The sequence below is a fragment of the Lonchura striata genome, chromosome 9, assembly GCF_050655825.1.
Source record: "Lonchura striata isolate lonStrDom1 chromosome 9, ASM5065582v1, whole genome shotgun sequence".
NCBI classification, from domain to species: domain Eukaryota; kingdom Metazoa; phylum Chordata; class Aves; order Passeriformes; family Estrildidae; genus Lonchura; species Lonchura striata.
The window spans coordinates 22,510,940-22,535,878 of NC_140711.1; the positions used below are offsets into that span (position 1 = coordinate 22,510,940).

Here is a 24,939-nt window from a genome sequence, read left to right on the forward strand (position 1 = left end):
CCTGCCTTATTACATGGTTGTTTCATGGTACATATCCCAGTGAAGCAGCCCTGCTTCTGTTGATGTAAAGGAACTCCCCGGGTGGCATCTGATTTCCCAGTTAGTGATCATGCTGTGGCCCACTCCAGCCTGCAAGGCTAGAGGAGTCTCTGAAAGTGGCATCTTCTCCTGTTTGTCTTGCCTGGTGGATTGGAATTTCATGGGGAAAATCCATGTACATGTCCTTTGACATCACAGGCTTGGACAGATGCTCTCTTGCAGCAGTTATTCACCTGAAACTTGTGAAATGCTTTGTTCAGATTTCAGAACAAAATAAAATCATTGCAATTACCAGGGGGAAAAAAAAGTATATAGGCTAGCATATTACATCTTTTATTTTGATACCATGTGTTGTTTTTTGTTTCACTGTTGACACTAAACTTTACACATGCACTCCTTCACCTGCCAAGTGCACCCTTCACCTGCCAAAGGGTGAGCATTGGAGTTTACCAACAAGGCTGGTGAATTATTCTGTCACTGTACATGGAGATAAACCAGTCCTCCTGGTTTTGGCATCGGATCAGTAAAGGGTAAATTGTCCGGGAGAATAAGTCTGGAGGTTGACCTTTAAAACTGAAAGATATGTAATCCTTCCTGCCTAAGGCATGAGCTCGGTTCTCTGTGTTGCACCTCCATAGCTGTTGGGACATTAGCTGCAGAACAGCCTCTGAGACTTGAGACTTTGAGGAGCAGAGAGTTGTTCTTTCCTTCAGAGGGGCTCCTATGGCCATTCCTAGCTGGAGTAAAAGGACTGTTGCAAAAGGCCCTGCCTAGGTACTACATAGCTGCTTTTCTTGACACAGACTTGTCTCTTCCTGCTGCTTGATAATAGTTTTCCAGTCTATCAGAGCTGTAGAAATAGTAACTGCCAAATCCTTGGAGTGCCAGTGCAATGAAGAGGATGCAAATGGAAAAGGTGATCAAGAAAACCCGTCTGCTTCTTGAGCAGGCAGATGGGATTTGAACATAACCTTATCCCTTACAAACAAATGTTTGAAGCTTTCTTTGGTGACTTACACAGTATCCCACAGTGACCAGTAGCCCTCTTTAAATCCTCAGCAGGGTTCCAGAGCAGTCAGTGTGTGGTCCCACCCACAAGAGGTAGGAAAGACTGGGCTCTTAAATCCCAGTGAATGTGGGACCTCTCTTCTCTCCCTAGACAAATCAAATGAGTTTGTCATCTTAACCTGTTTCAATGTTTGCTTGGGAAAGAGCTGTAAAACCTCCTTGTGTCAGTGTTAGGTGTCTGGGTATTTGGTGGCAGTCAGGTAGGTGAGAGCATCAGCTGCAGCTGTTATTGAGTCAGAGATGCTGTCTCCATGTGTCATCCCAGAGATCTGTTTACATATCCTTTTGTTTAACAATATGTTTGAAAGCCCTCAGCAGCATTTCAGCGCCATTTCCCTGGCCTGTGTGTGTCTGACTAATGCTCAAGGCGGTGAGCTATATCTGGACTCGAATTGCTAGCCTGTGCATATGGGTTTCTTAGCAGCCCTGAATTAGATGAGTCTGTGATTAGCCCTTATGAACATGGGAGAGGACAGATGTGACGTGAGAAAGAATGAATAATCACCCCTCCACAAGAAGCACCTCTCAATTTCATCATGAACCCAAGTTGCAGAATTGATTTTATGTCAAGGAAGGCACTCTCCTGAGCTGGGATCTGGCTAGAAAAATCACTAGACCCCCTAGCTATCCCTCTCCCAGTAGGATTTCTAGACATGTCTTTTTTTTAAAACAATTAGGGAAACAGAGTCCTTGTTTTGGCCTAGTCTTTGTGTCATTGAATGTATAGGCATAGTGCAGAGTGACTTCTCTGCCAGTAGCAGGTTTTGCTGGCCACCCTGGGATGTCACAAGCAGGGAATGCTGGGACAGTGGGTGAGAGGATGTGCTGCCTTCTTTTGCTTTGTCAGGAGGTGCTTTGGTACAAAGGATGGCGAGTTGCTTGCAGGGACAGACAGTGGGGTAAGACTGAAGGTGATGAAGTGAATCCTGAGTACTTGGAGCTGGCTGTGATGAGGGATGCTCTGCTTGGGGATAAACTTCCCATTCCTGCTCAACATCCTGTTGTTGGAACTGTGCCGTCTGCCTGGAGGGAGCCAGGGTTTTGGTTTGCCACAGGCAGGACCTCTGTGGTCTGTGCAGCACTGAGTACCTTGGTTCCCCAGGGCATCAGCAGTGTGAGCTGGAGTAACTGGTGGATTGTCAGCCAGCTGGGACTGCTCTCTCATAAAGAGCTACTGGCTGAAAGCTGAAGAGTTCAGATTAGAAATAAAGCACGCATTTGAAAGGCAAGGGAGATTAACTGGAAATTGGGCCAAGAGAGGAACAGGGAATTCTCTTTCAAGGACAAATGCACTTCTGGAATGTGTTTTAGACCCTGCAAGTTTTTTTTAACAGAGTAGTAGCTACCTGAAGGCCCCCAGGCACATGGCATCAGCTAGTGAAATAATCCTTCTAGTTTTAAATCCCTGACACTTTGCTCTGTGTTAATGTAAAAGACCAGTTTTGCACTGACACCACTTCTCTCTCCATATACTCTGCTGAGATGGGCATTACATGGACCTTATTGAAATTATGTCCTCACAAATTAGAGGGTGAGAGTGGAGCTATCTCTTCCTATCCTCTCCTGAACAACTAAGGTCCCAGTTCTATTTTTCCAGCTACTGTTGTGTGTTGTTCTTGGTCCTGCTGCTTTTTCAATGTTTTTGTTGTTTTCTTTTTTCATGGTTCAGAGCAGCTACATCAGTCTGGCAATGGATTCCACTCTCTCCACACCTCCCTACTTCTTCTCCATCAAAAAAAGGAACTCCAAGTCACATGCATGTTTTGTGTGCTCAGCTCCTCACTCAAGGTCACCCCAAGTGGGGTTCCTTTTACAGCTTAGCACTTTCACCTCTTTCAACTGGCCATGCATTACTCACTCTGGAGCCTAATGGATTTGTAACCTGACTTTGCCTGTCTCAGACGTTCCCAGCGATGTAAGAGGATTTAGGCACAACTTTCTTTTAAGTTAATGGAAAGATCTGGTTTGGAAAGGACCTGTTTGAGGATCTGACTGTACTTTGCATTAATGTTTCCATTAATTTTAATGGAAGCTGGATTGAAATTCCTCAGATCAGCTTTGAACATCTTAAATTTTGTGTCCTTCACCTGTCTCATCTGAAATGCAGCACTCTTAAATGAGCAGCCTCATTACTGGCCAAGATGTTCTGCAAGCTTTTTCTGCCTCTGGGAATGTCCTGTTCTCTGTTGATCCCACTGGACCCCTCACCAGCTCACCACACATGGGGTAGGAGCACCATGGTGAGCTCCCAGCTCAGAGGCTGTTCCTTCGTCTCTGGCAAGTCACGTTGTCTGTTTCTGCTTCACCACCCTCCATAGAGCAAAAAAGAGCAAGAATCCTTGCAAAATTCCTCAGGGACTTTTTTTATTAGCATTTATAAAGCATTTTGCCATCATCAAACAGAAAGGAATAGTGAGGAGTGAAGTTTTATAATTTCCACTCAAGTCTCAGTTTCTGCAAAGCTCTGCTGCTGTGGTCATGATTACCTGCAGATGGAATTCAGCTGGTGCAGAGCCCAGCCTAGGTTTTAGTCTGGCTCAGGTCTTGTCTGGCTTTCCTGCTTCTGCAGGGCCACACTACTCTGAGCACTGGCCTGGTGAGCTGAGCAATGCAGGATCTCCCACTTTCCCTCCTACTTTGCTTGCTCTCTACCCTTCAGCTCCTCCAGTAACTTTGGCACTTGAACACAGCAGTGATGAGCAGTTCCTGTACATCTCTTGCTGATCAGATCACTGCTCACTCCTGCCTTGTACAGCAGAGCTCTCAGCTGCCTCTGGGCTGCTCGTAGATATTTCTTTCCGTCTCCACTGAGCTGAGCAGAGACCGACATCTCAACTGCTCATCACATCATCCCCGTGGTGAACACCAGCCCTGACAGAGCTCTTGTACATGTTGCATCTCTGGCATTGTCTCATTTTTCTGAAAGAGTTCAGGTTAAACAGTCTGATGTAGTAAAAGAGTTGATACAAACCCTGCTCATCTCAACATAATCAATTTAGTGATCAGCTACACCTATAGTTGTTCTGGCTTTCAAGGAAGACCACATTGGCTTAGCCCCTCTGGAATTACTCCTGGGAAGGATTTTGTGGTAAAATAGAGGAAAGGTGAGGTGAGGATAAGTCATCTTATCATTAATTAGTGGTTTATGCTTTATTTAAACTCAGTGCTCATTTGCAGTCTTGCTGACAGACAGGCACCGCCTGGTGACATGTGGCTGGGCACAAGGGTCCAGGTTACAGGAGTGAACAGGGTCCACCATGGACAAAGAAGTCAGGTGTGACTTGTTTGCAGCATAAAGCAGGAGAAGCTGGGAGTAGACTGCCTGTGCTCACATACTCACTTGCAGTCAGGCCAGCCCCAGGTCAGTTCCAGCCTCCAACAATTAGTGAGATAGATTGAATCTAGATTGATCTTTTTACTTTCACAGAGTGAGCCAATTCCAGCAAGAAATTCTCCTTTCCCCATGTTTCCATGTTAAAAGGAAGGAGACTTTGTCAGATATGTGGATAAATGGGAAGAGCAGGGCAAGATAGAAATAAATGTTATGCTAATGCCTAGGAAGAATCATTAGGACAGAAAGACATCATCTATGCAGCCAGGCTGGGGCTGATCCACATTGCTGTGTTGAAGCTCTGCCTCTGGTAAGGGTACAGCAAAGGGCAGGATTCAAAAGGACTATGCTATTTATTGTATATTTGCAGCATTTTGCAGAGTCAGAATCTGGTTTAGAGCAAGAGTTTTTGGCACCAGTAACAGCCTGGACCAGAGCAGTGATGTTTGCTGCAGGGAATTCAGAGGAATTGCCTCCTGGTGCTGTTCTTTGACAGATGCATCCAGGTCACTCAGATATTTACAGTCACTGAGAGAAAACTGAGATTGTGGAAGAGCAGAGGAGAAGGGACACGTTACTTCAGTGAATGTACAGGAGCAGAATATGCTGCTGAGCTAAGCTGGGGTGTATGTGGGTCTCTTTGGGGATGAGGTTTTGTGAGGGCAAATGGGAAGTGCAGAGCAGGGGATCAATCCCTGGTCGAAACCAGGGACTGATCCAGTGGAGGAAGATCAAACATCTGTTTAATGCTATGTGTCACACCAGCTATTCAGCCAAACTGTGATGACACTAACAGGGCCATTTAACTGAGCTGGTTCTGGTCTGCCCTCTCTCTCAGCCACATCCTCTTGCTGCACTGTGATCAACAAGGATGGCAAAGAAATGGTAAAATCGGGCAGGACATTTCCAAGCAGCCTGGTTGACCCTGGAGGGTGCAGTGCTCTGGTCACAGCATGGCTGCACAAGCTGTTCTGCCCACAGCCAAGGCAGGACCTTTGCCACAGAGGGGTCTCTCTGTTGCACCCATTATACTCAATTTTTAAGGACACCATAAAAAGCAGTCAGAGAAGTATGACAGAGCACTCACTCCACAGCCAAACCAGTTTGGCTTTGCATCACTGCAGAGAGCAGCAGGCAGGCCTGGAGAAAACAGCTTGCAAGCTGACTGACCAGAGAACTGAGCGAGACAAAGGATGATTGTCCTGAGATCCATCATGGGTGTAGCCATTTCCAAGCTCCCAAAAGTGCAAAGGGATGCTCTCCTCGCTGGCAGAGCAGTGAGGCTTTGTGCATGTTTATCCAGGGCTTTTGCCTGCATGGTGCCAGTGCAAGAGCCGAGAGCTGCTGCTTGTCGTTGACAGCTCAGCTATTGTTGCAAAGTATGATTTAATAGCAAGACTTGATTACAACATGCAAATGTAGCTGCTGGGGGACTATCTCAGAGGTTTGTGGAGATTAGCTGTTAAATTGGCCAGTGCAAAAACATTATTAAGCAGAGAACATAATTACTCATCTTGTGCCTCTGTAGTGTATAGAAGAGACAGATTTGTTTAAAAGCCAGCAAGTCCTATATGGAGAAAAGGCTTGTGTAAATGCCACGTCATGTACTGCTGTATGTTGCAGCATATTTTATTAGAGAAGCAGCACCTAATAACAGCATTTGGGAACTTGTGGAAGAAATCCATTATATTATTCTGCATCATAAAAGCAAACCTAATGCCTAGTGTGTGAAGGCTGTGCAGATATTGAAACATCTCCTTTTGGTGTTAGTTGATTGCTTTTATGGAGATTGCATCATATGGATATAAACAAATCCAGCACTTGATACGAAATCTGGGAGCCAGGTTTTAGACTCATGCATCCATCTTCTAACTGAGCATGTTCCCTTTGAAATGCATCAAGGTTCCCATTAACACCTTAAACGTAGAAAGTAGAGTCAAAACAAGACTGTCAGCACATACAAAATGAACAACTGGGCGTGTGCTTGCTGTAATGTAATTCCCTTTCAGTTGTAAAGCGGTCTGTGAGGTTTCTAGAATAAAAAACTCATCTGTGTGAGAGGATGCAGGGAGGAGGGTTGAAATGTGAGGAGCTCCTTGATGCTCCAGACCTGATCTGGGAGCAGGCTGAGTTTTGGGGATTTCCTCTTGCCTTGTGGCTCTCAGTAGCCCAGGCTGGGCTTGCAGAGGGTGATGCACTGGCAGCTAGAGAGCTGAAGTCAGATGTCAAAGTGCATTTGCTTAGTCAAAGTCTTACACAATTTCAGGAAAATCTTTTAACAGAGGAGTCAGAAGGACTGAATTAGGGGAACAGCTTGTTCCTAATGGAGTGTAGTTCCTGTAGTCCCAAGTCCTGGCATGCGAATGGGGTGATGTTGTCAGGGCTGTCATTTGTGCTGTGCTGCAGTGGCTGCTGCTCACCCCTGATTCACTTCACTGGACATTTCCTCTCCAGCATCCCAAATGCTCTGCTGAGGCTTCACTTGTCTTAGCAGAAGGAAGTATCCTCCCAAGCCTAAGTGAGCAAGATAAAGATTTCAAGGGATTTTGATGAGAAGCTCCTTGCCATTCTTTTGTTGCAGCTCAAGAGCTTTTGTGCACCAGTAATTGCTCCCCAGGCTGGTTTCTGTGTGACTCAGAGCTGAATGTGGTGTTGCTGTGTGAACCTCAGCAGTATGTCCCAGTCACATTAAATTTGAATTCATAGTCAGTCCTCCTTCCTCCTTTTGCATGTGTCCATGCAGACATAGGCTTGCTCCTCACCTGCTCCAGGCTGGTAAATTTGCCACAGCTGGAGGCATCAGCTGTTTGGGTGGTGCAGGCAGGGAAACAATGCGTGTGGCTTGGTTTGTTTTCCACTCAGAGCCATGAAACAACTGAATCCCAAGACAGTTCACCAGCATCTGCTGGGGTGACTTTGGGGTCCCTGGGAAGGTCTGGCTGCATGCAGCAGCAAGCAGCATCTCCCTGCTTTCATTACTCAGTGCCAAAAATACCTGTGAGTGGTTTGCAAGCCATGAGTGTCAGAGGGGGCAGTTCTGGAAAAGTCTGGCATCAACTGGGGAAGGGAGAATGGCACATCTTGTCATCATTGAGCATGAAGGGATGGTACCTGCAGTTAGGTGCTGGGAGTGGGTAGAAGCAGGGACTGAGCAGGAAGGGACATGGAGCAGCATAGGCTGAGATGCTGAGCTAGGGCATCTTAGTCCCTGCACAGGCACATCTCAGTTACAACTATTTTTAAATAATGTTCATTGATAGTTTGTAATGAAGCCAAAAAAGTGGGAGAAACCACTTTTTGGTAAGGTGAAAAGGTAGCAATATTTCATACTAGTTTTACCCCAGTTGCATGAGGGCTGTGTATCTGAGCTGCCTGCATCTCCCTAAACACCACATGCACACTTTGAGGCTGTGTATCAAGTGATGATGCATGCCTGATACAGTGCTGATAAATGCCATAAACTTCACGTGGTGGTAGAGTTACAACAGGAGTCTCTGCTAGCCAGGGAGGAGATAGAAGTAATGTACTCCTTTGTTAATATTTTTTTTTTCTGTATGTACAGCTTGGGTGTGCAAGAGATCCATCTGTTAAGTGGCTGTTAACCTGTTCTCAGTCTGAAGTGCAAGAAGTTGTTTGTGTGATCCTCTTCTAGGACAGAACTGGTGCTGCCTACAGGAGATGCCCTTAGCTGCAAACTGAGGTACTCTAGGAAGAGTTGCAGTAGCTCTTGGTTCCATGAATTATAGAGTTTTACTCCACTGAGTAGTGTAGCACACTTTGAGGCAGGACCTGCTCCTCACAAGTCATAAGAATTTGCCACTGCTGCTGAAACCCTGGCCTGGAATAAGGCTGTGATAATTAATGGAGGTTAAAGTGCTCCTTCTGCCTGTGAGCTGGTTGGAAATGGAAAAGAAGAACCTGTCACAATTGTGACTGGCTCTAAACTACTGTCAGGCTTTCTTCCTTCCCTTCCCCTGCCCCAAGTGGAAAATTGTATTGGAAAGCAGCAGTTAGAGCACTTAAATCTTTCCACAGTTCATTTCAAGCTCCCTTTCTTCTTCCCAGCCATACCCAGGCCAGTTTGGGGCGCAGATGGGAGTCTCTGGCTGAAACTTGCAGGATGTTAAATAACAATGGGAGAGTGAGTTTCAAAGAGGGTATAATGTGCCTGGATTGCACGTACCCTAAGCTGTATTTCCCATGCTTTGACATTCAGCCCATCCATGCTTCACTCCCAAACTGTTTCCTTTCCCGATGGGATGTCTTGGTGTGATATGGAGCAAGCCTAGGCTGAAATGGGGTTGTGGTGCCTCTCTTGCTGTGCAGGGACATGCTCCCACAAGTATCCACAGAAGCTACTGGTATCTGTCATGTCCAGACAGCAGTAAGTGAGCACATGAAGTGTGGGTGGTAACAGAAGCTGTTGTATCCCCTGTGGTGGGTTCCTGTATTCAACAACCAGATTCTTGTAATCCCTGCCCTTTTCCAGGTACTTGGATTGTCTGTTTTAACTATTGTGCATCCCCTTTCTCAACACCTCTTGGCACAGTCATGTTGCTGCTGCAGGCAGTGGTTCTGTGTGGGTTTGTCCCCTGCTGGAAGTGGTCAGTGAAGGGTATCTGATGGAGCCTCACCATCCTTCTCAGCTGTCCAGATTCAACAGCTTGATCAGTTGGAGGACGCTTCCAAAGCTTTTACTTGGATGTTATTGAGTAACCCGTGTTAGAGAACTGAAGGGCCAATACATTGATTGGACCCACTCCTTAGGGAAGTTTGCTGCCTCTCTGGGGCCAAGTTATAAAAGTGAAAACTTCCCACCCTGGTATGGCCCTCAGATATGATCCATTATTGATTTTTTACGTAGGCAGCAATGATGTTGTTACAAGAAGTCCAAGGGCATTCAAGAGGTATTTCAATGGTTTGGGATGACTAAGGGATCGTGAGAACAGGCAATATCCCTATTCTTCCAGTTCCAATGATAAGGGAAGAAACAGTAAGAAGCAGCAGGTCAATACCTGGCTCCAGGCCTGGGGTCACCAAAGAATTGGTGGTTTTTTGGTCATAGGTTACTTTACACAACACCAGGCCTGCTGGTGACAGACAGGATACACATGTCTCGAAGGGGAAAAAGGATTTTTCCCTAAGACTTAATAGATCTAGCTGGAAGAGCTTTAAACTAGGTTTGAAGGGGGAAAGGGATAAAAGCAGGCTTCTTCTAAATGTACATTTCCCCTGTTTATTCAAGGGTTAAGCAGTCTGAGAGACAAAGTACTCATAGCCAGGTATCTGTCAGGCTTGGATTGGAGGCTCACCAAAGCATGAGGATATATGGTTTTATTTCTGTTTTGTCATTTGGAGATTGCTACTCAACATCTGTAGGACAAGAAAGCTCCAGAGCATCTTAGGATATGCCCTGTGTTCCAAGAGGCATTGTTGTTTTGGCTTTGCAACATTCAAATGCAAAGTCAAGAACTGATGCCTGAAGTGCTCCTCTTCCAAGGATTAAAAGGTACTGCCAAGGCTTTGCAACATGACAGTGTTGCAAATCTTACCATGATCCAGTGCTGAGATCCATCAGTTTCGGCAGAACAGATGTGCTGACAGAGCTGTGTGTCTGCTTTCTTGTGATGGTAGATTTTTTCAGGAGGTTGATCTGTGCTGCTGAACTCTGGAGGAGTTGGAAGGTAACATTGCAAGAGTTCTTCTTCATCGCACCTAAGGTCTTAATTTTAACCAAGCTTCCTGTGGTCTAGCAAAACCCTGGCCAAAGGAGCAGTTCCAGGATATCATCGTGGATCTAGCTTTGGTTTCTCTGTTCTTAGATGGAGCCGAGGGATCCATAAAAGTCAATGGAGGAACTAGCTGGAGTAATGAGGTTATGACTCTGACAATCAGGGCTGGTGGTATTTGCTAAATTCACCCAGCAGCATGTGAGGCTTTGCAGACCTTGGCATCAAGAGAGCTTGTTCTCACTTCTGTACAATCTCAGTAGAGGGACTGGGACATGAAATAAAGTCCTTTCTTGCAATGCAGCTTTGGAGAGTCATCATATCCTTCTCTAGACTTGAAGGATATGATTCTCCCTTGCTTACAGTGATAGCTCCCATGCCACTCACCCTCACCTGTTATGGTCTCATTGAAGCTGCCTCATCTATCCTCATCTGCCATCTGGCTGGCAGTAGCTCCATCTGGAGACAAAGAGCTCTCTGTCTCCCACAGCCACATGCCCTCCAAGGTGCTGTTCAGGACCTCCTCTCAAACTTGGCTTTCTCCATGGGATATCCAGCTCCAGTGGGATGTTTATCCATTTTTCCTCAAATCCATTGTGTAAATGAAGATAATTTCAGCCTGCTGTGATGTGTGGGTTCACTAGAACATGACTGTAAATCCGGATCTGAACATTTTCTTGTAATGGACAGGGTGGGGAAATTGCATTGCTGCCTTTAACCTCAGGCTATCCTTAGACCAAACTAGACTCTTCACAGCCCCTGCATCAGTAAATCAAACAGCTTTTGAATCAATGCACATAAAAGTCAAAGGAAAGAAGTTATGGATGGAAAAGACCCGCTGTACCTTGAGCCTGTCCTGCTGCAGAGGGGGTAAAGCTCTCTTAGGAATTCAAGGCAAAGCTCCAAGCCTGCTGGCTGAGGCCAGGCAGGGTGAGAGTCCTGCCTGGGGAAATATGTGAGGTGGGGGGAGACTGCCTAAATTTCCTGCAGCTTTTCCATTCTGCTCATCTCTGCATTTTATTCCCTTGGCTTTATTTTTTGGGCAAGAAAACGAATGTTGGTTGTATATTCAACAAACCAAATATGTTCATTCTCCTGATCATTGTTTTTCACTCAGGGCTATGTTTGACTTTTCCTTAGAAGCATGTTTTTCTCACCTAATATTTAGTTTAAGATTGCAGGAGCTGGATATAAAACCTTCTGGGACGTTTTAATCTGCCAAGAGGCTGCTTGAAAGCAGAAGCTATCCAGAGTATTTCAGTAGCATATTTAGAAAACATCACCCCCAAATTCTGTGTTGTCTATTTCCTTTTCATTTTCCTGCCAACTTTTATTGGCTGTTTTAACCCCAATCTGCTGCTGGTGTCCCCCGTATCTTGCTTCCCTCCCCCTCAGATTTCCATGTCTTTGAAAGTCCTGGTAACCAGAAGGTTCATGATTGCTTTGCAATCATTTCAGACCAAGAATAATACAGCCAGAGCCAGCTGGATCACTCACTCTGTATTGATACAACTGTTCCCCTTAACCTGCCCACAGTCAGTGCTACAATTGCAAATCTGAGATTGAACCAGAGCAATGCTGGGCAGTGCTGTGAGCCCTGACCCATGGCTCTTCCTGGAAAGCAGCACCTCCAGCAGAGCATCCCATGGCCTGATGCTACCTTAGAGTTTTGTCTGCTGGGGACCTCGGGAACTTGCTAGGTTACACGTGTTTTTCTGACATGGATCTTCTCAGAACCAGTGGTCCCAGTGGTTGTTCTGATTCCCTTGATCTGCATCCAATTTCTCTTGAGCAGTCCTTCTCTGGCAAGGCCCTTGCTGAAGGCTGGCCAGTCTGGGTGATTGCTTCTCCTGGAGGTCTCTTCCCATGAGCCCAAACAACACTTGTGAGCATGGTTAAGAACTGGAACAAGCACCCGGAGAGGCTGTGAGAAATTTGAAGGTGGAGATTGCTAGAACTCAACTGGAAATGGCCAGCCTAATCCAACTTTGAAGTTACTCTGCATTGCTTGGACCAGAGACTTGCACCAGAAGAGGGCATTACTTAATAAGTCACTGCCTGACTTCTACTTCATGAACATTAGGGATGTATGCTGAGTTGTTGTGCCACCGCTGCCTTAGGCTGCTGGATTATGTAGATTACTTTCCATGGTTTGGGTATTTTAAACCCTTTTTTTGTTTCTTTTGTTGTTCATCTCTTCATGAGTTTCTGCAGACTCCTTGTTTGTCCCTGGGTCACATCTTGGTTGGTAGATGCATGCTATCCCAGTCATTGACCATGTCAGAGTATGCTTCTAGTCTGGAATGTTCATCCAGTAGTCTTTATTTCCCCCTTGACCATCAGATTATCTCCTGCTTTGGAAGTAATCAACTCTTTAATGCCAGGTAAAATGGAAAAAAGCAAGTCCAAAGGCTGAAGGGTGTAACACACACAGGGTGTGAATGTCTCCTCAGCAGGAATGTCTGGGAGAACATTAGCTGATGGGGAATGTGAAACAGGAAGGCTGGTTCTAGCAGTCTGTGACTCCCTGTGGCACTATCAGTTCTCTGGGTGATTAACTGTTTGTTCCTCCCTTAATGAAAACTTGTCTCACATGAAACCACCATAATAGAAAGCTGATGTTCTGAAGCATTCCCAAGTGTAGGTTAATATTTACAAGCTATCAGGTTCAGGTTTTATCTCCATCCCTTGCTGGCACAGAGATAAAATCCTTTTAAAAATCCCTTCTGATCTTTCTGGTTCATGACATGGCTTTAGTAAGACACTTTCCATATGGAATGGGTAAATATCTTAATGGAAATGTAAGTTTTTCTCATCATTTCAGGGACTAGTAACACATTAAGAGCCCCCCATGTACCAGGGGCCATGGTTTATAAGGGAGCATAAGCAATGGACAGTATCTCTGTAGGATACTTGTGCTAGGAAATGTCAGAATATTATTTCTGCCTCAATGGCTTAAGATCATGTTTACCTAATGGACTTACACTTGCATTTTTTGCAGGTGTTGTGTTAATATTAATGTGTTGTCTGAATTGTTAATATTTCTTCACTTCAACATTACATTAATGAAGGCTGCAGGGGATAGAGAAAAGACCCGGCTAATTAATTAAATCGGCAAAAAGCATCTTTAACTTTCCATCATGCTGCCCTTTGCTTCCACCTAATGGGTCTTGGCATTTCTGGTCAGCAGCCACATAACACATGCTGCTGTATGGAGCACTCAGCAACACACTTGCTAGTTTTTCTGACCCATAAATCACTTGCACAAACTTTTAATGGCGAGGAAAAGTGCCTTTCATTCCTGTTTCCTCCTTCCAGTGGGAAAGGCAGTCTGATAACAGGCGGTGCTGGCCTGATGTGTGGGCCTGGAGACTTTCCCATCAGCAGAGGGGCTGTCTGCATTCATTCAGGAATTCTTTCCATTCTCCTCCTAGCCAGACTCTGGATGACATTAATATTATGTGTCTTGTCATAAGCTGTGCTTTCGGAGCCAGTGGCATATCAGACTGCACGTCTCAGGAATGTGGACTGCCCGGCTTGGACACTGGCTGCGAGCTATCTCCCCTCCTCTGCCCCATCCCAGCCCCGGCCTGGCTCTGAGCTCATTCACCCACCAAGAATTACCATGGACTGGAGAAAACTCAGGTCTCAGGTCCCTGCTCTGGCCCCAGGTGGCTGGGCAGCTCCCTTGCTTGGGAGCATCCTAATTCATTCCCAGATGTAAGGCTTGCCAGCCCAGGTGGTCATCGCTCTCGTGAGACCTGGGAGTTGAGCTCAGCATTGTGCATTAGTGATCCATCCTTATCCCTTCCCTGTGGCTCTGCAGAGTGGGAACAGGGCCCTTGCCATCACTGCTGCCTCTGAGAGCTGAGATCTTGGTGAGCTGGTGGCTCCTTGGAAAGACAAACTGATCTGATACAGATCTGTGAAAAGTAGGATTGGGATTCGTAACTGCACAGCTTCTGGAGATACAAGGATTGCAAACTCTTTCCTGTTGTCTTCCCCACAAAGGTGAAGGGGCTGTGCATTCAGGGAGGGTTTTTAACATTGCTGTCACTTTGATGCTGGAACCCAGCACAGGTGGGAGGTCAATGTGGCAGTGCCAAGCAGCCCTGAGGACTGGAGACTTTCCTAGAAGAGGATATATATGAGACTGTGTGCCCACTCTGGGTGAGCATCACTCCAGGGGCTTCTTTGGGGCCCATGAAAAAAGGGATGTCTTGATCTAGGAAGGCCATTCCTGGATAGAGATCTTCCTGTGTGTGTGATGTTGAGAGTAAAGTCCTCTGCCCTGGGCTCAAAAATGTGGTAGTCCTGAGAAAATTGTGGAGAACAGCGGAGCTGAGATTAAGGGAGCCTGTTGAAGTTGTGCCTCCACATCCTGTGTGGCTCAGCATGTGTGTGTAGATCTAAGCTTTCATCCCTGGCCCACAGCAGCTGAAGACTCTGTTTTGGCACAGAGGGGCACTTCAGCACCATGCCACGAGTCTGAAGGTTGTCACCAATTTGCATGAAAAGGGGCAGACTGCAGTCATATTAACCTTTAATGAAGAGGCACAGCCCACAGTGACTGCATCCTCTGCAACACCAACACTTCAGTCCAAGGATGCCTTCTTTACTATTTAAATCAAGACAGGAGGGAGGATGGTAGGACAGGCAGATGTTGAATTTATCCCTTCCTTATGAACCACAGATGAGGGTCAGGAGCTCTAAGCTGGGCAAGTGGCCTTTTCCACCCACACAGCTGAGAGCTAAGAGGTCCCAAAGGCTCTGTGGCCACTCGTGCCGTCCAGTGCTGTGCTGTCTGGCCTGATGCTGTGCTGCCAGATTAGTCAGCAATTTCATTTAATGGGGCTGCAAAGTGGCATTGATAATTTCAAAGAAACTCAGGCAAATGGCTGAGGCTTTTCTAGCTGTTTAAATCCCTGTGTGCAAACCAGTACATCAGGCTTTAAGCAATTAACTCCTAATCATGCCAAATGCCTTCAGAAGCCCAGCAACAGCATTGAGAACTTAAAACGGTTTTCCACTGTACCACAGATAATTTGGATAAAGCAAAGAGAGCAGTCTTGTGGCATTTCCAGCCTCAAGGTGCAAGAGTGGTCCATAAGTGACATTTGTATTCAGAGAACCCTCCTATGCATTTGTGTTGTAGGCATCTATTACTGGGAAGGCACCATAGCTAATATAAAGGGCATTCTTTATACCCCGGAAAGGGTGTTCATTATAGGGAAAAGCCATTCTAGCTTAGTAAGAAATGAATCTCAAACTGCTATTCTCATCAAGTTTCAATGGTAGCAGTTTTAACCAAGAGTTAATTGAGCAATCTCAGAAAGTGGAGTAATTCCATTATTCAGCTATGCTTTGTACAAGGCTACTGCTAGCTGTGAGAGGAGCATAAATGATTTTCATCAAGCCAGGAACTGCCAGCATTCTTGCCTTTTACTACTTTTTTTTTCAAAAAAAGGGTAGGTTTTTTGGTCTTTTGGCAACTGTCATTGGCAACGGGAGCTCCACACCAACATTGCAAGGCTCATATGTAACACTGTAATCCAATTTTTTTGGATAATAGGGGATTTGATTTTCATGGCTCTTCAGGCAGCAGTACTGTTCCAGAGTGGATGGCTGAAGATGCTCCTGTTTGTTGGATAGGCAGAATGTCACCAGGAAAACAGCACACTGCTCTTGTGTAATTTTGCATGGAAAAAAGCCATTGCAAGTGCCGGCCCAGCTACTCACCAAAGAGCATAATTGTGTCATTGGCTGAGCTCTCAGGAGATGTGGGATTAGCTAATGTTGGTTTTAGAAGAGCTTTTATAGAAACCTCTCAAGTTCCTCTGCTTTCATGGAAGAGCTGTAATCAAAAATAATCGAACACGATTTAAGGAAGAAAAAGTCATACCACATCCAGCATCTTTGGACCTTGGGAGAGGGTTTGTTGGTTGAGCAGTGGTGCTGTTTCTTTGCTGTTTTCCTTCAGCTGATGCTGCTCCTGTTGGATCTGAACAGGACAATTTGCAGCCTTTTGTGGAAGGTGACTTTGTGGGTGAATGCAGCAGGATTTAGAGTCCCATTTGTAGGGGGTGGCTGTAGATCTCCTGTTTGGTAGGAGATTGTGCTGTAACTATAATCCCTTCCAAGCCAGCAGAGAGCAGGGGCTCTCAGCAGTGTACTGCCCTTAGCAAGGGGACATAAATCCATCAGTGTCTTTAGAGCTCTCTCAGACACACACAGGCACATCAGGGCTGCCTTTCTCAGCACCAGCCTTCCATTACACTGGTTCAAGTGTGATGCTGTCAAAGCTGTACTGTCCTAACCCTGCTTGGACCCAGCATGGAGCTGGACACACCTGAGGCAGACACAAAGATATGGGCTGAGAAACAAAAGGCTTTTGACTGCAGGTTGAAGCACAAACCCATGCTGATCTGGGGTGGTAAAGATGGGGTGGGAAGATATTTGAATAGCAGAAGTTGTGTTCCTTTTGTAGGAGGGGGTAAGCGCTATGAGACAGAGACAAGATGGAGAGGAGCCAATGAGATATTGTAATGGGTTAGGAGAAAGAAGTTTGGTAAACTTCGTAGAAGCAGCTGGTCACATTTGGCTCTAGTCTGAACTGCTGGAAGAATGCTGGGGATTTACTTGGTGGCAACTCACCCAGCCAGAGGGACCACCGTTGGAAGGGGGGCTCAGACTCCTGCTCAGAACAGTTCAGCTCCATCCTTTTGGGAGCACGTTTCCATAATAAGCTACACGTGAAGAAAAGATCATCTTCTCCAGTCCATCAAAAGCAAAGAACCCTGCCATGGGTGAGCTGTGTGGTGTTCTGGGTTTATCTCTCACACCTCAGCTGTGGTAGCTCTTCCAACAACTGGATATACCCATCAGTTACATCTTGTAGGAGGGGATGGAGGTGTAGAGGGTGATACAGGGTGATACAGCTGTGCTTATCTGTCCAGCCCCACCTCGCTGCCCTTTGCTCTGAAACCCCTGGGTCTGTTACCCTGCTGGAACAGCAGGTGTTTTAGTGTCCTTTTGCTTTAAGGAAGCTGCCTGCCTCCTTGCTGCACTCTTACTGGATTGCACACAAAGTACTCGTTGTCTCTCCCTTTCAGCAAGCCCTTCTTAGCTAATGTCATTTGTCAAGTTAATCAGGGAGAGTGGGCACTTCCATGGCTGCTGTGCAGCCTTGTTGCATTGCCATGGAGACAAGCAGCCAAACAGGCATTTTACTTGCCTTGCCTCTCTTTGCAGATTTGCCATGACAAACCATTATTTTATTTGCCATCAACCAAACAACTTGCCAAGGGCATCAGTAGTTTTTCAAGGTTGCTATCTGGAGATTGGGAAGGGTTTTAATGGAGCAAATAGTAATGCTGATACTAAAGCAGGTCAACAGTCTGAATGCGTAGCTCCTCTTCCCACATCCATAGATGTCTGGCACTGGCAAGAGTTGTCTGAGAGGAATTACAGCCCACTAGCTTGAGGTTGGGGCTGTAATCAAGATATCATTAGTTCTCTTCAGCTGGATGGTTTCATAGGTGACTGTTTCCCTACAGAAGCCGTGACTATCAAAAATACTTTGAAAAGCACCAAGACTTGTGTTTAAGAGCATCTCAGGAGCTTGAAATCTTCCCCAGAAGTTGGTGAGATTTAGGCACTGGCATACCTTGGTCACATTTGAAACTCAGAGGTGAGTGTATCCCATACACTCCAGCTGACCTCTTGCATAAGGCAGGCTGAAGATGAGTTTCATCCACATAACTCATAAGCAAAATCTGGGCATTGAAAGAGCTGACAGGAGATGTGCATATTACAGAGCTCAAAAGCCACCCCATCCCTCCCTCTCCTTGCCCTCACATGTGCACATGTTAAGTGATGCATGGAACAGGTTTGGAAATGCTCCTTTCTGCAGCATGGTTAGCAGGATGGCTGGGATCTGCAGCCACCTGGGAGGGACAGCCACCTGTTGACCCTAGCCCTGTCTGTGGGATGGCAGAGGAAACCTCACATCAGCACAGAAAGGGCAAAAGTTCAGATCAGAATGTTTATGGGATTTTGTGGAGCCAGGAGCCAAGGATAGCTCAGCTAATCCAGAGGAAACTGCAGCGATGGCGTTAGAATGCATTTCACATGGGATTCATTCAGCGCGCGTTCAGATGGACCAGTCTTTCTGTCTCCGTCTTTTTAGCCATTAAATATTTTTCTTTGTACTCCTGTCTGCCAGCTGCACTGAGCCAGACTCCAAGCTGGGCTGTTTTAAGAAAAAAACCCACAGAAACCCCAAAACCTCTTGTCTTTTGACCTGCTGACAAGTTAGCAGGGCTTCAGCACAGCTCCCAGCAACATCAGCACCAGCCCCTGGGCTGGGTCCATGCTCTGCCAGCCAACCTCTGCTCCCACCAGCCTCAGCATCTATTGCTTTTCTCCAAGCCACAGTGTAGTGCTTACTTAGTTGAAGCCCTGGTGAGAACATGAGCTAAAAGTGCAACTGAAAGGCCACGTGGGGAGGGCAGGAAGGCAGCAGCTTTGTTGTGCCCTCCAGCTCCTCAGCACCTGGAGCCTTGCTGGCTTCATGGGCAGTCTTAGCCCTGGCTCATTCGCCTGAGTCACCAACATCCCATGCAGTCTCAGTCTGAACTCCTCTTGGGATTAAGGTTTTCCTTTCAGGTGCAGTGAGATCACCACATTAAGCTGTTTCATGCAGATCTTGTCTCCTGTCTGTGTCCTTAGCCCCAGACCCTGTTGCTCTGCTGGAAGAGGTAATGTGGCTTAACTCCAGGCACAGGTGCCAGCTCCTTCACTGTCCCCAACCCGTTCCCTCTGACCCTGGCAAGCTCTCACATGCTCTGGATTATCCCAGCTGTGACTTGTGCCTACTGGAAGCTGCTTTTCTTTCCCTGAACTCCTGATGTTTAGAACAAATCTGACTAGGAGTTATAGAGCAGCTCCACACTTTTCTTCCCTTTCAAGAAGGGGACTGCTGCAGCGGTGTGCATTTGAAGAACAGCTCTATGACCCTGCAGGGATCCAGAGCTGGGAAGGACCCTCTGTCCCTGCAGGGGATTTTGGCATCAGCCCCCAGGGCATTGCAGCTTTCCCAGGACACTCTGGTTTTTTACCCTGAGCTGAGACAAACCAACCCATCAGATCCTGGGGCTTCTTTTTGCCCCAGATACAGGACAGTGTCCAACCTTATCCGTGTTACCTGATCCTTGAAAGCCTGAACTGCAGATGTGTCTCCCAGAGCCTGCCTCTGCCTTTGGGTGAGAGAGCAAGAATAGCTTTTCAGTTCTGAATATCCATGGTCACATCCTGCACACCCTGTCATGGGTGCAAAGCTCCTGGGTGCTTCCTTGGATGGGATTTGGCAGAGCAGAGTGGATAGTATGTGCTGTTAGTTTTACTTCAAGAATAAAAGCATCCCTGACAGGAGGGTGGTCAGGTATGAGCTTCCATTCAGTACCTACAACATCAGAACAAGGATATCTCCTGGAAATTGTAAAAGCCCAAGCCACAGAATGAAAAAACAAAGTGCAGAACTTAATAATCAGGTGGAAATTGCATCCAGCCAAAAGTGTCACGTAGATGAGAGATGAAGTGTTTATACTCCAGTGCTCAACAGGAGCAGAAACACCAGTGTCTGCTGCAGCATTTGCTCATAGTGTTCATCTCTGGGACATGCAATGTCCTTAAAATTGGGCTTGCATCTCCTTCCATAGAGGCTGCAGTTCAAGGGAGATGCAGGGGGAACTCCATGGCCAACCTTTGCCCAGGTGTGAAATGCCTCCCTCTTTGCTTGCACCAAAGGCCATGGAAGGAGAGGTGCAGCGTTTTGCAGCCTGCCCTGTTTGCTGTGCCTCGCTGAGACCCGGCTCGGGCGGGAAGAGCTTCCCAGGTGTGTGCATGGGCTGGCACAGCCTCACCCGTGTCCTCAGGCCACTGCTCCCCAGGTGCCGCTCGGTGCGAGTGGTGTGTCCCCACTCTCAGGAGATGGGGATGGCCATGCCATAACCCACCTGCTGCCGCTGGCTGTCCCACGGCCGGGGTGCCCGGTGCCCCCGGGCCATGCTGTCCCACACTGTCCCGGACCCCCTGGAGGCGGTGGCCATAGAGGGACCGAGGTTGCCATCTGCCGGTTCTGCTGCACAGGAACAGCAAGAGTCTGGCTCAGCCCTCTTGGAAGTGGCCCCTCAGGAATGCGTCCTGATCCTGCTCCGGTCACCGAGCGCTGCCCACCCGCGACCCAGCCCTTGGCCTTTGGTGGCATGTCCCCATGGCAGGTGTTCCAGGGGACAGGGCAGGCAGCCCATTCCCATTTAGACCGTGCTGCTCCTGCCCTGCCCTGCCCACACTGCCCCTGGGCCAGGATGTCCCTCCTTGCCCACCTTGTGGGGCCAGAAGTGTTGGCCTCTGGCACAAAACCCTCTGTGAGAATCCACAGGGCTCTTAATAAGGGAGCTCCTTCCCATTAAAGACTAATATTTCTACTGCTGATGATCACTGTCAGGTGCTTATTTCTCCTCTGGGCTTGTCTTTATTTCCTTTATCTTTCTAGTTCTTGGCAAGTGACCTTGGCTGAGAAGGTGTGACTGCTGTAGGAGTACCCCAGGAGTGCAGCACCCTGCACATCTCACCTGGCCAGTTTCCCCAGCAGTGGCCAGGGTTGGGAGCTGCAGGAACACCCGGCTGCAGCCCTGGTCCCCCAGCCAGTCCTGCAAAATCACTGCTTTGCCTGCAGGAGCAGCAAGGCTGAGCTGGCACAATCAACAATAGCTTATTCAGGCATTGCTGGGAGGATGAAGTTACTTCTGTAAATCCATTATCTTTTTCTGGCAATTAGCACCAGTTAGGAGCCCTGGGAATACATGCAGGAAATAGCAAGAAGCCCAGTTAAGCACATCTCTTGCTTATCAAGTCCAGTTAAACAAGTCCCCAGTGGCACAGCCCTGCTGCTGGTAGCACAGCCCATACACATGCCAAAGATGATCTCTAGTGCTGGGATTGCTCTCCTGAGCACTGTGTAACCCCAGAGGTTTCCATTCAATGCATGTACGTTCAGAGATGGAAAGTGAGGGGCTCACCGCAGCCTGGAATACCCCAGCACTCTGGGGATTGTATGGAGGAGCCTGTGGAGTCCCTGCGTCTCCTGAATGCCAAAGGCAGCCCCGATGGAGCAGCACTGGTGGCTTGTCCTGCCTGGGGACAGTGCTGTGTTGTGCTGTGGGTGGGAGCCTGGCGTGGGGCAGGGCTGATGCCTGGCCCTCACCACACATGTCGAGCTCGGGATGGGGGAGCGAGCGACGCTGTTTGCTCTGGCCCGGGAAGACAGAGATGTGTGTTTGTTTTCCGTGCTATCTCTCGCACGGCGTTTGTTTTGCTTGTCAAGCATTTCAGGAGATAAAATGACCTAAAGGGAGATTATTTTATCCTAATTTAAGCTGTCAATTTATCACTGACTTCTGCTTGTCAGCACCAGCAGGACAGCTTACTCTGAGTCCCTGGGGAAACCTCTGCTAGAAAGTGAGAATTTGGGGGGGATTTGCTGCAGTCTCACAACTAATCTGTGCTTATGTCAGCAGCTACAGGCTGCTCCCCTGTCCCCCCATGTCATATTAGTTCCCATCACTGTGGACTGGCTTGGCTTCCCAGGGGTCTCCCCTGGCTGACTGGGGCCTGGGGTTGTTTTTCTCGTGCCGCAGGCTGGTGGAAGAGTTCATGCTGCTGGCAAACATGGCTGTGGCCCATCAGATCTACCGCTCCTTCCCCGAGCAGGCCTTCCTCCGCCGCCACCCCCCGCCCCAAACCAAGCTGCTGAAAGACCTCATGGACTTCTGCAACCAAGTGGGCCTTGACATTGACTTCAGCAGCGCAGGGACCCTGCATGTGAGTGCACTGGCCTGGCAGGGCCGTGGGGGCCGAGGGTGGGCAGCTGCGCAGCGGCGTGTTCGTGGCAGCGTGTGCTTTGTTCCCTGTCCCTCTCTGCCCAAGCAAAGCTGACAACTACACCTTGCCAAAACAAAACACCTCCCTCAGTCGCTATTGATCCCATTAGCGCTGGGCAGGGGTGGCCCAGCCTGGCCTGGTCAGCCATGTTGTGCACAGAGGTTAGAGCAGGGTGGGAAGGTCACTTGCAAGTGACCCCTGCACTGCCCTCCCTGCAATGGGAAGGATGTTTCAGTGCAGGAGCACTCAATGGGACACCCAGATTTCCTTCTCTGGGCAGGGAATTTGCTCCATAGCACACGGGAAGTATCTTTGCATGGAGCTGTTTCTGTCTGAGCTGCTGCAGGTCTCAGGGAGGGCAGGGTGGGGAGTGGGGTGACTGGGAAGGACTAGAGAGCAGTGCTGTGAAAGGCCAGAAGCAGACAGTGCAAGAAGTATCCAGCCTCTCCTTTGCTGAGCATGTCCTGAGGCTGAACTCCAGCTGAACAGCAGCACGCAGGTTCCAGGATTTTCTTTACTCACTGCAACTGGACTGTGGATAATCCTCCGTTAATCCCATCCCTGCTGGCCTCCCGCACACCCCTCCATCAGCTGGGACTGCTTTCTCTGCTTGCTGGCTGTGTCCAGCCTGTATCAGCAAATGCAAGGCTGCTCACTCAGCTCCTCTCCTGCACTTTGAGCCCCCCAGCCCTTCCTCACTGCTACCCCCAGGCAGTGACCTCCCCATATCCATGTCTCCCCAGAGTCCCATTAGTCCGTGTGTTGATGTTCTCAGGAGCTGGATGGGAGCCAGGCACGGGTTGGGAGAGGGTTTACAGCCTCTCACACTGCACAACTGGGGGCAGAACCAGCAGTCCCCATGCCCTGGGTGCTCCCTGCAACTGACCCCAGGAGGAGAGCCAGTGCTCAGGACTGTGTATGCAGTCCTACTGGGGCTGCTGAGACCACAGCAAAGCCCAAATTCATATGCACCCTTTGGCTTACAAGGGGATTTTCAGGAAAAAGGGGAATTTGGCTTTGACAGTCTGCTGTTAGCACCAGTAAGATCTGCCTGGGTCCCTTTACCATCTTAACACGCCAACACTGAACGCTCTCTCTTTTCTCCTCCAGAAAAGCTTAAGTGAAACATTTGGTGCTGACAAATATTCCAGAACAAGGAAAGAAGTGCTGACCTACATGTTCTCCAGACCCATGCAGGTGAGAACTACGCTGTGCTGTCGGGCATGTCTGCTTGTAGCTTTCTGCTGTGGCTCTATGTTCAGTGTTTTCCCCTTCTGAGTTACCAGGCTGGTTGTTGCACACAGAGGGAGTGAATGACTATTGAATGTGGTGTTCCAGGGCTGCCAGCAGCTTCCTCCAGTGCTTCCAGCCCTGTGCAGCTGGCAGTGGGAGTATCCCTTGAGCAACAAAGCTTCACTGGATGGCAAAGTCAGGCTGAGTCTTTCCTCACTGCCCACAGTGTCCTTGTTATTACTGGTTGGGATATTTAATCCTTGAAGTTGCATGAGGGCTATTAGCAAACTCACAAGGACCCAGCCCTGTGAACAGCTGGTAGTGGGCTCCGTGGTTCATGTTTGTGCCATTTCTCCACATTGTGGTATCCCAACTGGTCCAAAGAAGGAATTAAGAGTAGGAGTGTGCAGCTGGCCACAAGCACAGTCTGGTACCTACTCTTGGAAGAAGGAAAGTTCTGGAAATCTTTCAGTCTCTCTCCAGCCCAAATGGCTTTCTTTGACAGTCTCTGCAATGGAGGATTGTGCTGCTCACACCAGTTGTCATGTTTAGTGCATCTGTAGCTCAGGACATTTAGCTGGGTGTTTGTCACCATCATAAAAAGTTTTTGTGAGGCATCAGCTGCATTTGCAGCTGGGCACGACACAACCTCTTCTGAGGAAAGTCCTACCTCGTGGGGAGAAGGGGCACGTTCCTGAAATGATCTCTCTGCTGTGGTCTGCTTATCACTGCAGGAATGACTCATCTTACCAACATCACTCATTTGACTGTCACTCTTGTAATTAGCTTATTTGCTTCATTTACTCATTAGCAGTTGCCTGAAGTCCTGCTGTGTTTCCGGGACTTGAAGCTTGTTTGCAACTGGGGCTGGGGTATGAGGCTGTTCAGTAAATCACCCTCTCAAACATGTCCAGCTCAGGAGGGCTGCCTTGGAAAGGGCAGGGAGTGTCCTCAGGAGCTGGATGTGTTGTCCCAGGTCCCGTATCCTGCTTTGGGTTATCCTGGTCCCTTCTGTCACATCCTCCTTTTCTGCTAGAAGGTGCAGTGGTGATATGAGTTCCTTCAAGTCCCTCTCTGGTCCTCCTGACTGGCACAAGCCTGGGCTTTGCCAGTAGCAGCAAGCCCAGGCTGCTGGCCAGGATGGATGAGCAAGGAGAAAGTTCTGCAGTGGCACCAGGGAGGAGATGGGCTTTTGGGGACCCATGTACTTCCTGAGATCTTGCCATTGTGCTGTCCTGAGACTGTGGTTGGAGAAGTGGTGGGAGTACTTTCAGAGACCACACAGTGGCTCTCATTAAGACTTAGCCTTGTGAATATGTTAGATTTCATTACAGGAAAGAGCTATCAAGGTTTTGGAGATGAAGTCTTCTGCAGAGTAGATACTAGACAGATAAAGAGGCACTTTTAAAGGAGATATTGCACAAGATTTTGGGAGGAACTAGTCTCATTCTATCATCAGAAGACAAAGGCACCTGTGTATTCAGGTGTGCTGTGCAGTCTACCCATATGTGGCAAACCTGCTGCCTGGCACTCTCCCCTTCTAGGCAAAACACTTGGAAAGGGACAAACAGCTTCCAGGAGGAAGGAGCTTTCCCT

At 48.0% G+C, this 24,939-nt stretch overlaps 1 protein-coding gene across 2 annotated transcripts in view; it reads left to right on the forward strand.

Annotated features, from left to right (window-relative positions):
• The window catches only part of DIS3L2 (DIS3 like 3'-5' exoribonuclease 2), a 179,233-nt gene that overhangs the window by 147,458 nt on the left and 6,836 nt on the right, over window positions 1–24,939 (forward strand). For both annotated transcript variants that reach the window (XM_085587227.1, XM_021544264.3), the window contains exons 16-17: window positions 21,867–22,050; window positions 23,221–23,307. In XM_085587227.1, the coding sequence (XP_085443353.1) occupies window positions 21,867–22,050; window positions 23,221–23,307 (271 nt within the window). The remainder of the gene's footprint in view (window positions 1–21,866; window positions 22,051–23,220; window positions 23,308–24,939) is intronic.